The sequence below is a fragment of the Chiloscyllium plagiosum genome, unplaced genomic scaffold, assembly GCF_037043375.1.
Source record: "Chiloscyllium plagiosum isolate Xiang-an unplaced genomic scaffold, Cpla_swu_hap1 HiC_scaffold_1, whole genome shotgun sequence".
Classification (NCBI taxonomy): domain Eukaryota; kingdom Metazoa; phylum Chordata; class Chondrichthyes; order Orectolobiformes; family Hemiscylliidae; genus Chiloscyllium; species Chiloscyllium plagiosum.
In genome coordinates this window covers 142,907,400-142,927,376 of record NW_028270139.1, presented here as the reverse complement: position 1 = coordinate 142,927,376, position 19,977 = coordinate 142,907,400, and the positions used below count along the sequence as shown (strand labels likewise).

The window sequence follows — 19,977 nt, the reverse complement described above, 5'->3', positions numbered from 1 at the left end:
GCAGCACAGAGTTCCACCTTTCATGCTTTCAAAGATCACCAAGTTTGTCATAGCACCAGACTTTTATTTTTGCTGTAACAGATCAAAAAAGCTAGAATTCTATGTAGGCTTGTGATCAGTTCATTTAGCCAACGTAACTCAGAATATGCATATTAATGGTTTATAACGTGGAATAGCAAGTTTCCTCATTCAATAGGTTCAGGTGAAATTAGCAATATCAATGCAATCTGGTCAGAAATCAGCCAAATCAGCACAAAAAGATTACGGAATACAAATTAATTAAACTCAAATCACTTGTATTCCTGTTTTGCTCTTGCTAAAGAAAAAAGTTTCCCAAATCAAGTGTGCCTAGAAAAATGGTAACAAGCCCCAATTTAAAATTGAGAGATTTTGCCAATGGCTATGGTTTGGGATGGCTCTTCAAATTACACTCATTGTCTTAGGCAGAGGCACTAGCAGACGTTTTTTTAAACATCTCTTTTTTTAAAAAGAAATTGTAAATGTCTTCAGAAGGTTATATTCAACTGATTTTATTGGTGTACAAATATAGATTTTCAAAATCTGGTTACTCAGGCTGAATATTCTCGTTAAGAACATGAGGAGTAGGCAAATGGGTGTAAATGATAGTCATGAATAATCAAAAATAGATCAGGTCTGATGAGAGTAAGCCCATGCTATCAAGACAACAGGGTAGGGTGTAATCAAAATGGAGGACAATGTTTGTCCTCTGAAATTGATGAGTTCCAACAGTGAAGCCTATAAAATGCCCAAGTGCAAAATGAGACAAGGTTCTTCCAACTTGGACCACTGCAAAACCAGGATGGATATATCAGAACAACAGTGGAAAGGTGAATTGAAACAGCAGGCAACTGAAAGGTCAGGATTGTTCTTAAAAGAAGAGCAGATGTGTTTTGCAAATTCAAAACATTATATTGCCAGGTTGTGCTGACACATTTAAAAATCTTAAAAAAAAATACATGTAACAAACTCTAACCTAGCCAGTACAATCTCAAATCCAGTTTGGGCACAATTTCCCAATTGTGACCAATACAGAAATTCTTCCCACTTTGTAGAACAGCCCTGTGTATAGGTAACTTTGTCAGACAGCACTTTTTTGATTTCACACTTCCCATTGTTGTAGAATGCAACATTCTCAAGTGAAGCTGTATTCAAGCACTAAATTACAGATTTTATTTTACAAAATATGAATTGCTATTGTAAGAAGGAAAACATCAGGAAATAAATGAAAAGTATGAAACTGGACTATCTTTGGGTAGAGAAAATGAAACAGCTTCTAACAACAGAGGGATCATATTGACAGCTTTCTATGCTACATAACTAAGGTTGAACATCATTAGAATTGCTACCAATCATTACCACAGGCAACTGTCTCTGTAACTGGCAAATGATGCTCTTATGTTACAAGGAAGACGAAACCATGTGCTACTTTTAAAAAAAAATTATGATTACAGACATAATGTTATGACCGCCTACACAGGAAATGAGTGTCTTACTTAAAATTACTCCTGTATCAAATTACCCTATGGTTAACAGGAATAACAAAACTCTTTTTAAATACAAGTAATATTAGTTCTAAGGAAGAGTCATATCAGATTCAAAACGTTAACTCTGATTCTCCAGTGGAGTGATTTCCCCTCTAGCTATTGCTTAGATTGCAACAATAAAATCAATTTCAGCAAGATGCCAGAAATAAGAGTGTTAGAATCTAAATTTGTGTGAAAAGTTTAATTAAAAATCTAAAGAAATTTTCAAATCTACATATATGTCAATAATAATAACATTTTATACTATAAATTTCAACAGCATTTAGTTAAATGAAATCTTTCACATCCTAAATTGCATTCTAAAACACTTTATGACCAATTAAGAGTACTTAAAGTTCCAACATTGTTACGCAGGAAACACAGCATCTAGTTTGCCATAACAAGTGCCACATAGAGCATGGAAATTAATATGATCACTAGGATAGTAATGAAGGTCAACAGAGAATATACCATGATCTTCTTTGAGCACCATGTGACTAATTTCACTTGAGAGCGCAAACAAGTTCTGTTCGTCTTGTTCAGATGGCTCCCTCAGTGCGGTAATGTAATGTCAGTCTAGGTTAGATGTTTAACCTAGAGCATATTTATGCAAACTAGTGCTTTAATAATTCTAATGAAAATACCTTTCTAAGTATTCAAAATATTGTCTTACAAAAGGTTATATAAAATGAATGAACGAGCTTCATTCAATATACCACTGGTTATAACATATCTTCCACAGTGAGTGGCTTGATATTAGGTCATTAGAGTACTTGGAAACATTATGCTGAGCTATGTATTAGAACCTAGGTGCTTAGAATCATACCACCTACTCAGAATCATACCACTAATGACAGTTGCAAAACTGTGGGTATTGTCCGCCTCCACTAACAGACACACAAGAACAAATCTGTTTGCAACAGCAGTGCAAAAAAATCTTCTTTATACTTCACTACAGTTTTAATAAAACAAATTGATCAGTTAAAAATCTACTGTTTTATAATATCCTCCAAAACATTAGACTCATTTCTTTAAACAAGCATGAAAACATTACAACTACAATATTAACATTATTTTCAAAATTAATGTTTGAATACTTATTGTATATATAAAAGCACTGACTTCTGTCCAGCAAATACTTGTGTACTCCAATGCATTTAAAGGATATGTGGGAAATGTGCAACACAACAATTTCTTCAACAATATGAGTTTCATTTACATTTTAAGCATGTCTGATGTAAACACGTGCCAAATCAAAAGAATAATCAACTCCCTTTTGTATGACACACGACAAATAAATTAAATTAGTTCCAAACATCAAGTCAGCATGAAAGTGTGGGCATGTGTGCATGCATTAGCATATGTGTGCATACTGATTCCAGAATATCCCAAAAAGATATCACACAATCAAAAATGGCAATTTGAGACTAATGGCTTTTGGCTCTTCTAAATCAAAATCCTAGTGTGCCATTTCGTGCTTTCTTCATCTGACCATTTGTGTTATTTGCATCCACATTAATACACATTTGAAAACTGGATCAATTGAGAATCATGTCAAAGGCTCACCCCATGCCAAAAATATGCATCATCGAAGACAGTTTCACTACTGCTACCATTCATTTCATTTCTTCCTAACTTTCTCTATTTAAAGTTTCCCTTATACCTATGCCATTTCCCGAAATGTGAGTTGGCTTATGTTAAGCTAATACTGCATATGACAGCACTGCAAGCTTGAACCTGAGATAATTAATTCCCTCTCTTACAGGGCAGCATTTCAACTCCATTTGAACAGAATTCCACCCTTTTTAATAACCAGTCCAATGCTGGGGGTGGGGGCTTGCAGAAGAAAAGTATTGTGCATGCTACAAATATGAAAATAGAGAATGCTCAACAAGTCTGGCAGAACTTCTGGAGATACATTTCAGGTCAATGAATGTTCATCAAAACTTGGTAATAAAAAGTTCAATAAAGCATCAATAAGGTAGGGAGCTGCAGGTTAATTACATCAAAAGCAAGTAACATTTGTGCTACAGAAGTCACAGACAATGACCATCTTTAACAAGAGAGAGTATCTAACCATTGTTCGTTAATACTCCACGGCATCAACGTTGCTGATTACTCCACCATCATTATCCTGGGTTTTCCCACTTACCAGAAACTAAACTGGACCAGTTGCTGATGGTCCACAGAACTCCATGGATTCTTGAGTTGCTAGGTATATCCCTTAGATGTTAGTAAAGAGGATTTTGCAGGATCGACAGAGCTGTGTTTGCCATTGTTATTATCGAGGGGCAATGGTTAGATTCTCTCTTGTTGAAAACGGTCATTGCCTGGGATTTCTGTGGCACAGTTACTTGCATTTGGTGCAATTAACCTGAAACCCCTTACAATGTTGATGATAACCCTTGACTGAACTTTTAATTACAAGTTTATCTGGTTTCGTTTCATTGTCGGGTTACAGATAGTGTCGAGACAAACACACTACCTTGCAAGACCTCACTTTCCTACAATACTGGGATTTTTGCCCTCAGGTCTTAAATTCCTTTGTTTTCTTTAAATCGCTAGATTATTTACCTCTGCAGCTACACGGGGGAAACAAATGGCCGCGTGTAAAGGAAGAAAAATTCAACTTTCCAGTCTTGTCCTTTTTAACATGCTTATAGCCTTTGACATTAGTGACCACATCATCCTTCTCTGGTGGCTCTCTACATTTGTCTACCTGGTTAATACTATTCTCAGCTTGTTCCAGTTACTCTATATTAATCTAGGTCCATATTCCTCTAAACCCTTCTTATTTATATACCCAGCCAGATGCCTTTTACTAAACCGACCTCTTTGATCAAATCTTTGTCATAAGACGTGACAATAACTTATGCGGATCAGCATCATAATTTGTGTTGTAACACTCCTGAAGTGCCTTGGGAAATTTCATTAAATTAAAAGGTGCTATATAAAACAAAGTTTTCAGTTGTTGTAGAAACAAATGTGACCTGGCAATCCTGCTTTTCAGCTCTCCAACTAAAGTAGTTTGACAGCACACTGATAAGAGTTCCTTCCCAAAAGGAGGCAGTTAAATTGAGCACTACAAATTTTTGTTTCACCATGCTGATGATCCAAATGAGTCACCTTTAACATAGATGTGGTTGTGCAGCTGGTGCTTTTGCCTCTCGGCACTATAGAAGGCAGGTTTCAACCACCAGATTTTTTTTTGTCCATTGTAAAACCATTTATTATTCACTATTTATATTGAGAGTTGTGATCTATCAATAAACGGCCACTATCAGCCGAACTTCATGGAAAAAATTAACAGGCAGAAGTGGTCATACTTTTTGCTGCTCTTCAAGTCGTAATCGTTCCTCATCTTTCTTCCGGTCTTCATCTCTCTTCATTTGCAATTTTCGTCTTTCTTCTCGTTCTGCTTCTTCAGCCTTTATGTTAAATAAAATAAGATCACATCAGAAACAGCTTCAGAGTTCATCCTTGCTGAGCTATGCACTAGAAGTTCTTACTGATTATTCTAACGCAACATTCCCAATAAAAGAATTTGAAAACTACGTCTCTCATATTTATAGACATTATGACATCGTGAAATCTGCTTTATTAATTTGCAAGAGTCTTTGAAGAGTCTGCTGAAATTCCAGGTTCACAGGTTAAGCAAGTGGGCAAAAATTTAGCAGATTTCAAAATACAATGTGGAAAAATGTGAGGTAATGCATTTTGTTAGGAATAATAGAACAGCTGATTATTATTTAAATGGAGAGACAAGGCAGAAACCTGCAATTCGGGGATTTTGTGGGCCCTTGTGCATGAATCATGAAAAGGTAACATCCAACTTCAATGGGTGATAGGAAACCAAATGATTTTGATTTCAAAGGGATTGGAATATAAAAATAGGGAGTTTGATTTGATTTAATTTATTGTTGTCACATGTACCAAGAGTACCAAAAGCATAGTTTTGTGTGTTCTATAGGCAGATCATACCGTACAACATGTATCAGGTAGCAGAACACAGTGCAGAAGACATTGTTACAGCCACAGAGAAGGTGCAGAGGGATCAACACCAACATTTGAGAGGTCCATTCAAAAGTCTAATAACAGCATGGAGGAAGATGGGGGTGGGGTGTATGGACAAAGTCAATGGATGAAAGGCTGCTTTGCATAATGGATTGGGCTTGTTCATGACTCGCTCTAGTTTCTAGTGGTCTTCAGAACAGCATTTGCCATACCACACTATGATGCATCCAGATAGGATGCTTTCTATGGTGTGTAGCTATAATAATTGACAAGAGTCTTTGTAGACATGCCAAATTTCCTTAGCCTCCTGAGGAAGTAGAGGCATGGTTGTGCTCTCTTGGCCGTCGTGTCGACGTGGATGAACCAGGACAGACTGTTGGGGATCATCACTTCCAGGAGCTTGACACTCTCAAACATCTCAATCTCAGCACCATTGATGTAGACAGGGGCATGCCCTCCATTCTGCTTCCTGAAGTCAGTGACAAGCTCCTTAATGGCACTAATCAGATCACAGTTGAAATACTGTGAACAGTTTTGGTCCCCTTATCTAAAGAAAGGTACACTAGCATTGAGACTGAGTACAGTCAGACAAATTTCACTAAGTTGATCTGGGCTTGGAGAGATGTTTGCAAGAGGTGAGATTGAACAGGCTGGATGATTTTTTTCTTCACCTGCGGGACATGCGCATTGCTGGATAGGCAGCATTTATTGCCCGTCTCTAATTGCCCTTGACAAGGTGGTGGTGAGCTAACTTATTAAACTGATGCAGTCCATGAAGATCCACAATGCCATATGGAGGGAATTCCAGGTTTTTGACCCAGTGACAGAGAACGAACAGCAAAATATTTCCAAGTCAGGATGGTGAATGGCTTGGAGGCAGTGATGTTCCCAAGTATCTGCTACCCATGCCCATCTAGATGGAAATGGTCATATGTTTGGAAGGTGGTGTCTAAGAAGCTTTGGTGAGTTATGTTCATTTAGATGAATGAGAGGTGAGCTTATTGAAAATACAAGATTCTTAGGTGGTTGACAGAGTAGATGCTGTTTCTCCTTGTGGGATAGTCATGGAAAACAGGGCATATTCCCAGAGTAAGGGGTCACTGATTTAAGACAGAGATGAGGAGGAAACCCTTCTCTGAGGGAGTGAATTGATGGAATTCTTTACCACAGCTGTTTCTTAGAAAGGCTGTTTCTTAGAACTAGGGGATACCATAGAATCCCGAGAGTATGTAAGCAGGCCATCAAGTCCACACTGACCCTCTGAAGCCCCCAGGCCTAACCCCCATAATCCTACTTTCACTATGGCCAATCCACCTAACCTGCACATCCCTAGACACTACAGGGCAAGTTAGTATGGCCAATCCATCTATTCTCACTGAGTATATTCAAGGCTGAAATGGACAAATTTTAATGAGTTTGTGGCGTTGGCACGAAACGGGATTTAAGTATTATCGGAACAGCCATATTGAATGCTGGAACAGACTTGATGGGCCAAATGGTCTACTCTTGCTCTTATGTCTTAAGGTTTTTGCAGGCAAATGGGAAATTTAAAACATTTTAGCAGGCTGGCAGATAAAAGTATTCTAATAAAAAAATCTCAATTAGGACATAAATTTGTCCTTTTTTACTGATGTTGATGAACCAGTCATGCATTTTTATTCTTTTATTTTAATATAATTTAGGCAAAAGTGACTTCTAAGACATGAAAACAAATTTCCAACTCAGTTTTAATTTGTGGGCAAATAATTAAGAGTTAACAGATCAGTCATCCTATTATCTGCAGTCTCATTTCCTTTTTTGTGACACAAAGGCAGTTATATTGCAAAAGTTTATTTTTGTAAAATACTTAAACTTCTTTATCAAACTGACATGTCATCATTGTCAAATAATTTTGCAATATCCTTCCTCCTACCCAATCAGAACCGATGCAACATTACACTTACTCTTCTAAAGGGCTGTCAACCATTGTCCAATATCCCATCTTTTGATTAATGTTTTCGTTTAAAAAGATCTTATATACTTGCTTAAATCGAATCAGTGACATAAGGGTTACAATCCTACTTCTTTCCATTGAAACCCAATAAGAGACAGAAAAGAACGCTAAACTGTGAATTAGCATATCTACAAACATTTTGAGAGACCATGGAAGATAAGACAAGTAGTTTGTAATTTGGACCACTGCAGAGCTGCTTTTTGAACCACACTTATACCATTACTTAGCTATCTCAAGTCAGAAATATAAACTCACAAAAGTAAATATACTGCTGCTAATAGGATAGGAAGAAATGCTCCATTTAGTGGTACGATCCTAATCCAAGGACACAAACTCAGAGTGGTTAGTAATTGAGAAACAGTGACAAGAAATTTTTAAAAACTTGGCAGTGGCAGGAAGCTGGAAATCACTGCCTAACAGTGTGAAGGAGGTGGGTTCAAATGGAGGCCCTCAATCGAGAATTGAAGAAATATCTGGAGAGAAAAAAAACTGCAGGACTAAGATGAGGAAGTATACACATGATTAGCTGAATAGCCTCCTCTGTGCCACAGTCAATATTAATTAACCAATAGCATGCACATTACAGAAATTAAAAACAAAAGCAGTTACATTTTTTGCCCTGTCTTTTTTTAAAATGAAGTTGTTTCTAACCTCTCTTTGTGCCTTCCTTTGTTCTTTCTCTTCCAATTTCCGCTGCTTCTTGGCTCCAATTTTGCCATGTGTTTGAAATTCTGTGCCATCTTGTTCTGCTCCAACTTCTTCAACTGTCCAGCAAGCAAAATGGAGGCAAACATAATCAATGCTTTGAATTGTAAAGGGAAAGCACTTTCAAATATCCAAATATATCTTGCCACACTTCAGGGCAAATAGATCAACAACCTTGTCATAGAGTCATACAGCCCATCAGGTCTGTGTCAACCTATCTAACTAATTCCACATTGCAGCACTTGGCCCATAGTCTTGAATGTTATGACATTTTGCATGCTCATCTACGTATTTGTATCCTTACAATTAATCCATGTATGTGTACTTTTTCAATTAAAAAGTAGTCTCAGAAGAATAATAATTTCACAATTTATTAAACTGTGACAAAAATGTATTGTGGGAATGGTTTTAGAATATGCCTCAAAATAATACATAAAGGAGGATGCTCTAACTGCAGAAATTGATCTTCTCCACCCCATGTGCCTTGCAGCAAAGAGTGAAGTGCACAACATTTCTAAGATACAATCAGTAATTGACACATGGGTCTCAGTAGAGAAGACTGCAAAGTCATTCCTGTAGTCTTGTTATAGTAGTGCATCAGAAAATCTGAAAAGGGATTAATTTAAAGCAGTGTTTGCTCAAACAATAACTTAAAAAGGGACTTTCTCATTTCCATGGCCTGAATAACCCTAATAAAATTCACAGGCAAATATCCCCGGCAAACAAGTTCAAGACTATGTGCTACAAAACGGCAATAATGAAGAAATGGGATCATTCAGCCAAAAGAAATTAGAACATCACTTCTAACTTAGCTTGGCTTTAAACTAAGCCCTTTTCAAAGTCTGGTAACCAATATTTCCTGATACGTGTAATTTCCATAACTTCTGAAATTAGGCCTGTAGTGCTTCCCTGTATTCTCTCTAACAATTATGCATCTTATTTTAAAAGGTATAACAAAGCTGCATGCGTACTCCAGACATGGGCTCACTAGGGCCAAATGCAGCTTTAAAGTTTCCTGTCTGGTCTGATATTGTACTCCTTGAATACAATCTCTGCTTAATTTTTAAACAAAAGCAGCAAATGAACATTGTGCTTATAGTCCCAAGATCTCATGTGCTGATAATGCAAGGAGATTTCTATTTAACGCATAACCCCATTACGCTTCTCTGAACAAGTAAACTTCGATCAGCATATTAAATTGGATCTGTCACTTCCGTACTACAGCAATGCTATATTTTGTTGAACCTTTTCATAATGCACTCATCAGGAAAATTTGCAATAATACCGATAAAGAAGAAAAACAACATTAATAAAAAAAAGGTGACAGTGCAAAACTGTTGGCAAGTGAAAACTGACTGGTAGAGGTATTATCACAGAGAATGCAGCAGTTAATATTGACTGACAATTAACCGCTGGGTTTTGTTTAAAATTCAAACCAAACAGGTTGATTCTGATCAAGGCACTTCACTGAGAAATAAATTAGTAACTGGCTGTCACCTATTTTGATAAGTTGAAACAGGCACAACGCATGCAAATGCACTGCAAGAAATAAGGCTCTGTGCATTAATGTGTGTAGCTTCCAGTATATGCAAGTACGCCAGACTGCAAGACTGACTGACAATCCTAAATTGGTTGTCAGTGTAATTCTTCACACAGGATCATTCAGTAAACAGGATCATTGTCCAATTGCTGAATGATATCCAACGTTGGATACTGTGATGCAAGCATTGCAAGTGCAGGTTGGTTGGATACAGTCAGTACTTTGTGTGAAAGGCCGAAGGAATCTGCTGTTTGATATAATCCACAACTCTTTAGAACATACAGCTGACATTTCTGACATCACATTGGTATTAAAATTCATTTACGATTGTGCTCACTTTTGTGAAAGGCAGAAAGTCATTTTTTGCTTGATGGTAACATCCTGTCAGTGCAAACACCATTCCTGTTTGCAACTGCATAGTAGCAACATGAAACATCTATCTTCATCTGGTACTAAAACTATTCAGATACCTTACCCTTCCAAGTAATCCTAGGTAGATTCGACACTTCTCAGGACCCAGAGGTCTTACAGATTTTCATGAGTTTTAGCAAGAAATTATCTGATTGGGGTAGCCATTATCCCGAAGGATGGCTTTGATGCGCCCTATTTAGCATCAAGCTTGCATCATGAAAAAAAATGCCTATTTATAAGGTTTCCTATGAGAAAAGCAAAACAAAAAGGGCGGTATGGTGGCTCAGTGGTTAGCACTGCTACCTCAGTGCCAGGAACCCGGGTTCAATTCCAGCCTTGGGCGACTGTCTGTGTGGAGCTTGCACATTCTCCCAGTGTCCGCATGGGTTTCCCCTGGTGCTCTGGTTTCCTCCCACAATCCAAAGATGTTCGGGTAAGGTGACTTGGCCATGCCAAATTGCCCATAGTGTTCAGGGATGTGTAGGTTAGGTGCACTAGTCAGGGTAAATGTAGGGGAATGGGTCTGAGTGGGTTACTCTTTGGAGGGCTGGTGTGGACTTGTTGGGCCAAATGACTTGTTTCCACACTGCAGGGATTCTATGATCAATCCATGAACGCATGGAACTATTGGAAGCCAAGCATATAGTCTGACCAGTGAAAATAAGTTTGCAGTAAACAGTAGTAGCATCTCTCTGGCATATTTCTCAAATTAGGAATTTAAGGAAAGGGAAATCATGGGGAGGTGATGGGCTCATAGTAATTATCACCAGACTATTAAGCCAGAGACGCTGGTAATATTCTGGGGACCTTGGTTCGAATCTTGCCATGGCAGATGGTGGAATTCAAATTTAATAAATATTTGGAATTAGAAATCTAATGATGACCATGGATCCATTGTCAATTGTCAAAAAAACCAATCTGGTACACTAATGTCCTTTAGGGACAGAAACTGCCATCTTTACCTTGTCTGGCCTGCATGTAACTCCAGACCCTCAGCAATGTGGTTGTTGACACTTAATGCAATCAGGGACGGGTAATAAACATTGCCTGGTCAGTGCGTGAATAAGTATAAAAACAAATGAGTGTTCCATTTCAAATCTGAGTTTGCGTGCAGGGTAGAGCCTATTAAAGACACTCAAGGAAATTCTTACATGTGGCTGAATTCAAGTTACCTGCACACCAGAACTGTGTAAGGGGAATACTTGTTCTACCAAACATGTTTCTCATGGGATTCAACAAATGTTTGAGAGAGCTGAGTTTTGTGGGGAGTCCAATTGTGAGCATACATGATGTTAATTCTGAACTCAAAAATGCAGGTTGCTTTCTAAGTTCAACAAATACTGATTCATGCAATGTTGATGATCGAGACTGCCAATATATAGTGGTACAGGCCAGATGTCTCTATGGCTTTCCCCGAGTGACACATTCGTAAAAGGCTGCAATGGCAAGTGGATTCATGGATATTGAAAAGCAAATGTCAACTTCTAGTAATCCACTAATACGTGATAATGGGATACATGACCAAGTACAATTATCCACTGCTGTATACCAAGAAACCACTGGTTAATCCTTTTTAATAGTATTCTTTATCCTGTGGGCTGAAGAGAGTGTATTTTACAGCTCAATCCATCAGTGTGAAAGGAAGGCTGGTAGGTATAGGGAATGCATGATGACTAAAGAAATTAAGAGTTTGGTTAAGAAAAAGAAGGAAGCATATGTCAGGTATAGACAGGATAGATCGAGTGAATCCTGAGAAGAGTATAAAGAAAGTAGGAGTATACTTAAGAGGGAAATCAGGAGGGCAAAACGGGGACATGAGATAGCTTTGGCAAATAGAATTAAGAAGAATCCAAAGGGTTTTTACAAATATATTAAGGGTAACTAGGGAGAGAATAAGGCCCCTCAAAGATCAGCAAGGTGGCCTTTGTGTGGAGCCACAGAAAATGGGGAGGATGCTAAATGAATATTTTACATCAGTATTTACTGTGGAAAAGGATATGGAAGTTATAGACTGTAGGGAAATAGATGGGTGACATCTTGAAAAATGTCAGATTACAGAGGAGGAAGTGCTGGATGTTTTAAAACAGTTAAAAGTGGATAAATCCCCAGGACCTGATCAGGTGTACCCAAGAACTCTGTGGGAAGCTAGAGAAGTGATTGCTGGGCCTCTTGCTGAGATATTTGTATCATCGATAGTCACAGGTGAGGTGCCGGAAGACTGGAGGTTGGCAAACGTGGTGCCACTGTTTAAGAAGGGCGGTAGAGACAAGCCAGGGAACTATAGACCGGTGAGCCTGACCTCAGTGGTGGGCAAGTTGTTGGAGGGAATCCTGAGGGACAGGATGTACATGTACTGGAAAGGCAAGGACTGATTAGGGATAGTCAACATGGCTTTGTGCATGGGAAATCATGTCTCACAAACTTGATTGAGGTTTTTGAAGAAGTAACAAAGAAGATTGATGAGGGCAGAGCAGTAGATGTGATCTATATGGAGTTCAGTAAGGCGTTCGACAAGGTTCCCCATGGGAGACTGATTAGCAAGGTTAGATCTCATGGAATACAGGGAGAACTAGCCATTTGGATACAGAACTGGCTCAAAGGTAGAAGACAGAGGGTGGTGGTGGAGGATTCTTTTTCAGACTGGAGGCCTGTGACCAGGGGAGTGCCACAAGGATCGGTGCTGGGTCCTCTACTTTTTGTCATTTACATAAAGATTTGGATGCGAGCATAAGAAGTACAGGTAGTAAGTTTGCAGACGACACCAAAATTGGAGGTGTAGTGGACAGCGAAGTGGGTTACCTCAGATTACGACAGGATCTGGACCAGATGGGCCAATGGGCTGAGAAGTGGCAGATGGAGTTTAATTCAGATAAATGCAAGGTGCTGCATTTTGGGAAAGCAAATCTTAGCAGGACTTACACACTTAATGGTAAGGTCCTAGGGAGTGTTGCTGAACAAAGAGATCTTGGAGTGCAGGTTCATAGCTCCTTGAGAGTGGAGTCGTAGGTACATAGGATAGTGAAGACGACATTTGGTACGCTTTCCTTTATTGGTCAGAGTGTTGAGTACAGGAGTCGGGAGGTCATGTTGCGGCTGTACAGGACATTGATTAGGCCACTGTTGAAATATTGCGTGCAATTCTGGTCTCCTTCCTATCGGAAAGATGTTGTGAAACTTGAAAGGGTTCAGATAGGATTTACAAGGATGTTGCCAGGGTTGGAAGATCTGAGCTACAGGGAGAGGCTGAACAGGCTGGGGCTGTTTTCCCTGGAGCATCGGAGGATGAGGGGTGACCTTATAGATGTGTACAAAATTATGGAGGGGCTTGGATAGAGTAAATAGGCAAAGTCTTTTCCCTGGGATCGGGGAGTCCAGAACTAGAGGGCATAGGTTTAGGGTGAGAGGGGAAAGATATAAAAGAGACCTAAGGGGCAACTTTTTCACGCAGAGGGTGGTACGTGTATGGAATGAACTGCCAGAGGATGTGGTGGAGGTTGGTACAATTGCAACATTTAAGAGGCATTTGGATGGGTATATGAATAGGAAGGGTTTGGAGGGATATGGGCCGGGAGCTGGCAGGTGGGACTAGATTGGGTTGGGATATCTGGTCGGCACGGATGGGTTGGACCGAAGGGTCTATTTCCATGCAATACATCTCTATGACTCTAATTAGTTACAGCAGTGAGGAGTTGAGCCTCAGACAGGGTTTGTGCCTCTGCAAAATTAGGTTATCATATTTGGAAAAGAAACAAGTATACAATTTATTCAGGAGGCATGGATTAAGGGGAGGAAAATGATCTTAGTTCCTCCTTCAAAATACTGTCCAGCATATCTGCTGAAAGCTCACCTATGTGGATCATTGACAAGAAATGACCACGCTTGGAACACTTACCGGCACTTAATGTGGAGGCTCATAACATTAGGAATAACCATTTGCTGATGTGTAAAAACGCGAGTGGTGTCCAAAAAATGATCTCATTGGGTAATGACTCCTTCAAGAAAAAGGCAGAGGCAAAAGCTTGATCCACAACAAGTCCAACATAGGGTTGGCACAGCAGCTCAGTGGTTAGTACTGTTGCCTCACAGCAGCATGGACCCGGGCTTGATTCCAGCCTCGGCCGACTCTCTGTGAGGAGTTTGTAAATTTTCCCCGTGTCTGCGTGGGTTTCATCCAGGTGCTATGGTTCCTCCCAAAGTCCTAGGATGTGCAGATCAGGTGAATTAGCTGCGCTAAATTGCCCAGTGTTCAGGAATGTATAGGTTAGGTGCATTAGTCAGGGGGGAAAATATAGGAGGTGGGGGGAATGGGTCTGGGTGGGTTACTCTTCGGAGGGTCGCTATGGACTTGAAGGGCCTGTTCCACACGGTAGGGATTCTGTGCTTCTATATGTTTTAAAAGGGCGGCATGGTGGCTCAGTGGTTAGCACTGCTGCTTCACAGTGCCAGGGACCTGGGTTCAATTCCAGCCTCAGGTGACTGTGTGTGTGGAGTTTGCACATTCTCCCCATGTCTGCACGGGTTTCCTCTGGGTGTTCCAGCTTCGTCCCAGAATCCAAAGATGTGCAGGTTTGGTGAATTGGCTAAGTTAAATTGCCCATAATGTTCAGGGATGTGTAGGTTAGGTGCATTAGTTAGGGGTAAATGTAGAGTAATAGGGTAGGGGAATGGGTCTGGGTGAGTTACTCTTCGGAGGGTCGGTGTGGACTTGTTGGGCTGAAGGGCCTGTTTCTGCACTGTAGGGATTCTATGATTAACCTTTCAAATTGTTCTCATTGGAGTTTAGAAGAATGAGAGTCACCATTTATTGAACCCTATAAGATTTGTGGAAGCCTTGACAAGATAGATGCAGAGTGTTTTTCCTTCTATGGATAATGTAAACCAACTGCATTATCTTCACACAAAACCACAGCAGTGAGCTTCCTGATAGCATGGCTGCTACTTTATAAATCGCCATAGTGGCTTATTTTGGTTGATTACTGAAGAGGATATTTTTATTCTAATTTCATCCACAAGACAACATTTTTGTGTTAGACACAATTGCAGAAGCACTGAAACTATGATACCAATATATTCTTTGCAATTCTGATCTTAAGGGTGGGTTATCCCATTTATTTCAAATGCTAACATCTCTACCATTTTACAGCAAGGATTGAACTCCACACATAACTTACTAAAATAACATTTTTGAGCCTTATGCTTTCATGTTAAGCAATTAAATTTTTAAAATACCTTTAAAGTAATTTGTTAGAGATGGCAAACAACTGACCAGGAACTTCCTGACTTTAACTTGACTCCAAAGTCAATCCTCTAAGATTCATAGCTTTCATAGCAAGGTGAAAACATTCGGACCAATAATGCTCATTTAAGTCTCTAAACCTACTCTCTTAGGACAGTCTCAGTATTCACAGTAATAGCAAAACGATACAGGAGGACATAAAATAGGAATACAATAATTTACATAATAAAGTTAAAGGAAAAAATCAAAAACCTCAAGACCACAGCATAAGGTACAGGAGCAGAAGTTGGCCATTCAACCCAGTGAGTCATCTTTACCATTCAATGAGATCATGGCTGATCTAATAATGTCCAAATCCTCTTTCATGCCTTACCTCAAAAACCCTTCATTCCCTTGATTAAAAATCTATCTCAGCCATGAATAAATTTAATGGCCTGCCTTGACAGCCATCTGCAAGATAGAATTTCACAGATTCACTGCCCTCTGAAAGAACAAATTGCTCATCTGCTGTAAATGTGCAACTCCCTTTTATGAGATTATGCCCTCTGCTTCCAGACAGTATCAGAAGGAAAAACACTCACTCTGCATCTATCTTGTCAAGGCTTCTATTGAACCCTACGAGATTCATAAAGGGTGCCTCTCGTTCTTCTATGAGAATAAGCCCAACTGTCTCAACCTCTCCTCATAAGACACCATCTCTCCATTATCTGGATCAATTTAGTGACTCTTCTCTCGACTGGCTCCAATGCCAGTGTCTCTTTCCCTTGGATAAGATAGACCAAAACTCTTCACAATATTCTAGCTGTTGTCTGACTAGTGACAAATATATTTTTAATGCAACCTCCATATTTTTATACTGAATTTCTTTTGAAATAAACATTCCATTTATGACTTTGATTATTACCTGAAATTGAAAGCTAGCTTTTTGTGATTTATGCATGAAGACTTCCAAATCCTTGTGTGCTGTAGCTTTCTGCAATCTTTCTCCATTTAAATAATATTCAGTTCTTCTATTCTTCCTGTCAAAGTGAATAAAATCTATGCTCTCAGTTCCCATTAGTGGAGGCTTGAGAATCTGTTTTTCTCTCCATCATTTGAAGATTTTGAATACCTCTGTCAAATCTCCACTCAAGCTTCTCTTCTGCAGGGAAAGCAATTCTAGCTTCTCTAATCTATCCACTGCAACCATTCTTGTGACCCTTCTCTAATGCATTTGCATTCTTCCTTAAGTGAGGACTGGATGAAATATCCTATTAAGGCGGAACCAGAATTTGTACAGGTTTAACTCCCGTGCTCTTATATTTCATGCTTCTACTTATTAAGCCTAAGATCCCATATATTTTATCACTCCCACCTGCATTGGAACATTTGGGTTCATATTTTTACAAATCACCAAGTCCTTCTTCTCCTGCACTTTTAAGATTGAACACTTTATTTTATATGACATTCTTTCACATTCTTCCTACCAAATTGAATCTTTTCTCATTCCTCAGCATTAAATTTCAACTGCCACTTGACTGATCATTCCATCAACCTATGTCCGTTAGAATTTTGGCACAATCCTCCTCACAGTTCACAATTTTTACGAGTGTAAATCATCTATAATTTTTGAAATTGTCCTCGGTACACTAAAGTTTAGGTCATTGCTATATTATCAGAAAGTCGCCTAATACCAACACCTGGAAAACTCCACTACAAACGTTCAGTTTGAAAAATAATCATGTACCACTACTATCTTCAGCTACTCAGCTAATTTTGTATCTATATTGATACTGTCACTTTTACCCCATGAGGTCTAACTTTGCTCACAAGTTTGGCATGTTACCTTTTCCAATTTCTTTTGGCAGTCAAGATTATTCTGAAGGTGGCAAGGGTGCAAAATGTACTCTCGGTGAGGAATTTCAACAGCTGTCACCAAGAGTGGCCGAGCAGCAGCACTCCTGATTGAGCTAGTCAGGTCCTAAAGGACATAGCTGCTAGACTGGGTCTACAGCAGATGATGAAGAAAACATTCTTGACCTCATCCTTACCAATCTGCCAGCTGAAACAGCAACAGCATTACCCTCATCTATCCTCCCTATACCTTATCAAAAACTCAAACAGATTAGTTGAATGAGATTTGCCATAAAACAATCATTGATGTTCCTTAATTAACTCATATTTGCCTAAGTTATTTTTAATTTGGTCCCAATCATTCCTAAAAGCTTGCCCACCTCAAAGGTTCAAATGATTGACCTGTAGTTTTTGCACTTACCTTCATGACATTTTTGAACAAATGTATAACATTTGCAATTCTCCAGTCCTCTGAATTTGCCCTCCCACCTCACTGCTTCGAAGGAGGATTCAAAGAATATGACCAATGACTCATAACTGCATTTTCCCCTTCTTTCTAAAGACCATTTGCTTTTCTTTTTCTGTGTTTTTGATTATGGACTGAAATGTGAAAATTCAGCTGCTGTTGACAGCCCACAGGGTCTCATGGATGCCCAGTCTTGAGTTGCTAGTTCTGTTAAAGTCAGTCCCATTTAGCATGATGATTGTGCCACTCAGCATGATAGAAGGTATGCTCAAGGTGAAGACAGAACTCTGTATCCAAGGACTATAAGGTGGTCACTCTTACCAATTTGGTCACAAACAGATGCATCTGCAGCCGGCAGATTGGTGAGGATGAGATCAAGAATGTTTTTCTTCGCCACCTGCTGTAGACCCAACCTAGCTATGCCCTTTAGGACCTCACCAGCTCAATCAGTAGTGCTGCTGCTGGGCCACTTGAGTGACAGTCTTTGAAATTCCTCATCAAGTACATTTTGCACCACTGCCAGCTTCAGAATACTTGTTTGCTGCTCCTGAACTCTTTCTTCCTTAGATACTTCCTGGCAATTAAATATTCTTATCCTATATTGACCATGCCCCTTTTCACAGCCAGCCCAAACCTATTGTTACAATGATCATCGCTCCTACATGTTTCCCTACTGACAGTTGGTGTACTTTTCCCAACTCATTTCCAAGAACTAGGTTCAGCATGGTCTTCTTGGTGAACAGGGAAGACCAGAATGAACAAATTTCTCTTCTCTCATTAATAATTGTTGTCCTCCTTTACGCTTTTATACTGTACTAATACATTATAATCCATCTGACATTTTTTGCAGCTCTGTGTAATTTCCTTTCAAAATCTCTTCATCCACATTTTTCCCCCTTAGTCAGTGATTTATGGATTGCACAGAGCATTATTGATTTTGGGTCCAAAACAAAAAGAAGATCCTGTTATAGAGTCGTACAGATGTACAGCATGGAAACAGACCCTTTGATCCAACCCGTCCATGCCGACCAGATATCCTAACCTAATCTAGTCCCATTTGCCAACACTTGGCCCATATCCCTCTAAACTCTTCCTATTAATATACCCATCCTGATGCCTTTTAAATGCTATAGTTGTACCAGCCTCCACCACATCCTCTGGCAGCTCATTCCAGACACACACCACCCTCTGCGTGAAAAGGTTGCCCTTTAGGTCCCTTTTATATCTTTCCCCTCTTAACCTAAACCTATGCCCTTTAGTTCTGGACACCCACCCCAGGGAAAAGACCTTGTCTATTTATCCTATCCATGCCCTTCATGATTTTATAAACTTCTATAAGGTCACCCCTCAGCTTTCAATGTTTCAGAGAAAACAACCCCAGCCTATTCAACCTCTCCCTATAGCTCAAATCCTCCAATCCTGACAACATCCTTGTAAATCTTTTCTGAACCCTTTCAAGTTACACAACACTCTTCCAATAGGAAGGAGACCAGAATTGCACGCAATATTCCAAAAGTGGGCTAACCGATGTCCTACACAGCTGCAATATGACCTCCCAACTCGTATACTCAATGCTCTGACCAATAAAGGAAACCATACCAAACGCCTTCTTCACTATCCTATCTACCTTTGACTCTACTTTCAAGGAGCTATGAACTTGCACTCCAAGGTCTCTTTGTTCAGCAACACTCCCCAGGACCTTCCCATTAAATGTATAAGTCCTGCTCTGATTTGCTCTTCCAAAATGCAGCACCTCGCATTTATCTAAATTAAACTCCATTTGCCACTCCTCAGCCCATTGGCCCATCTGATCAAGATCCCATCGTACTGAGATAACCTTCTTTGCTGTCCACTACGCTTCCAATTTTGGTTTCATCTGCAAACTTACTAACTATACCTCCTATGTTCACATCCAAATCATTTATATAAATGATGAAAAACAGTGGACTGAGCACCGATCCTTGTGGCACATCGTTGGTCACAGGCCTCCAATCTGAAAAGCAACCCTTCACCACCACCTTCTAACTTCAAGCCAGCTCTATATCCAAATGGCTAGTATTCCATAAGATCTAACCTTGCTAACCAGTCTCCTGTTCTTGGAGTCATCCTTTACAAGAATGTTGCCTGGGTTGGAGTCATTGGGGCGGCACAGTGGCTCAGTGGTTAGCACTATTACTTCACAGCACCAGGAACCAGAGTTCGATTCCTGCCTCGGGCTGTTTGTATGGAGTTTGC

General features: G+C 39.5%; 1 protein-coding gene across 2 annotated transcripts in view; it reads right to left on the bottom strand.

The window, feature by feature from the left end:
* ddrgk1 (DDRGK domain containing 1) overlaps nt 1-19,977 on the bottom strand; it is a 101,165-nt gene that overhangs the window by 17,076 nt on the left and 64,112 nt on the right. For both annotated transcript variants that reach the window (XM_087991351.1, XM_087991353.1), the window contains exons 3-4: nt 8,203-8,315; nt 4,871-4,972 (exon numbers count right to left, since the gene is read on the bottom strand). In XM_087991351.1, the coding sequence (XP_087847477.1) occupies nt 4,871-4,972; nt 8,203-8,315 (215 nt within the window). The remainder of the gene's footprint in view (nt 1-4,870; nt 4,973-8,202; nt 8,316-19,977) is intronic.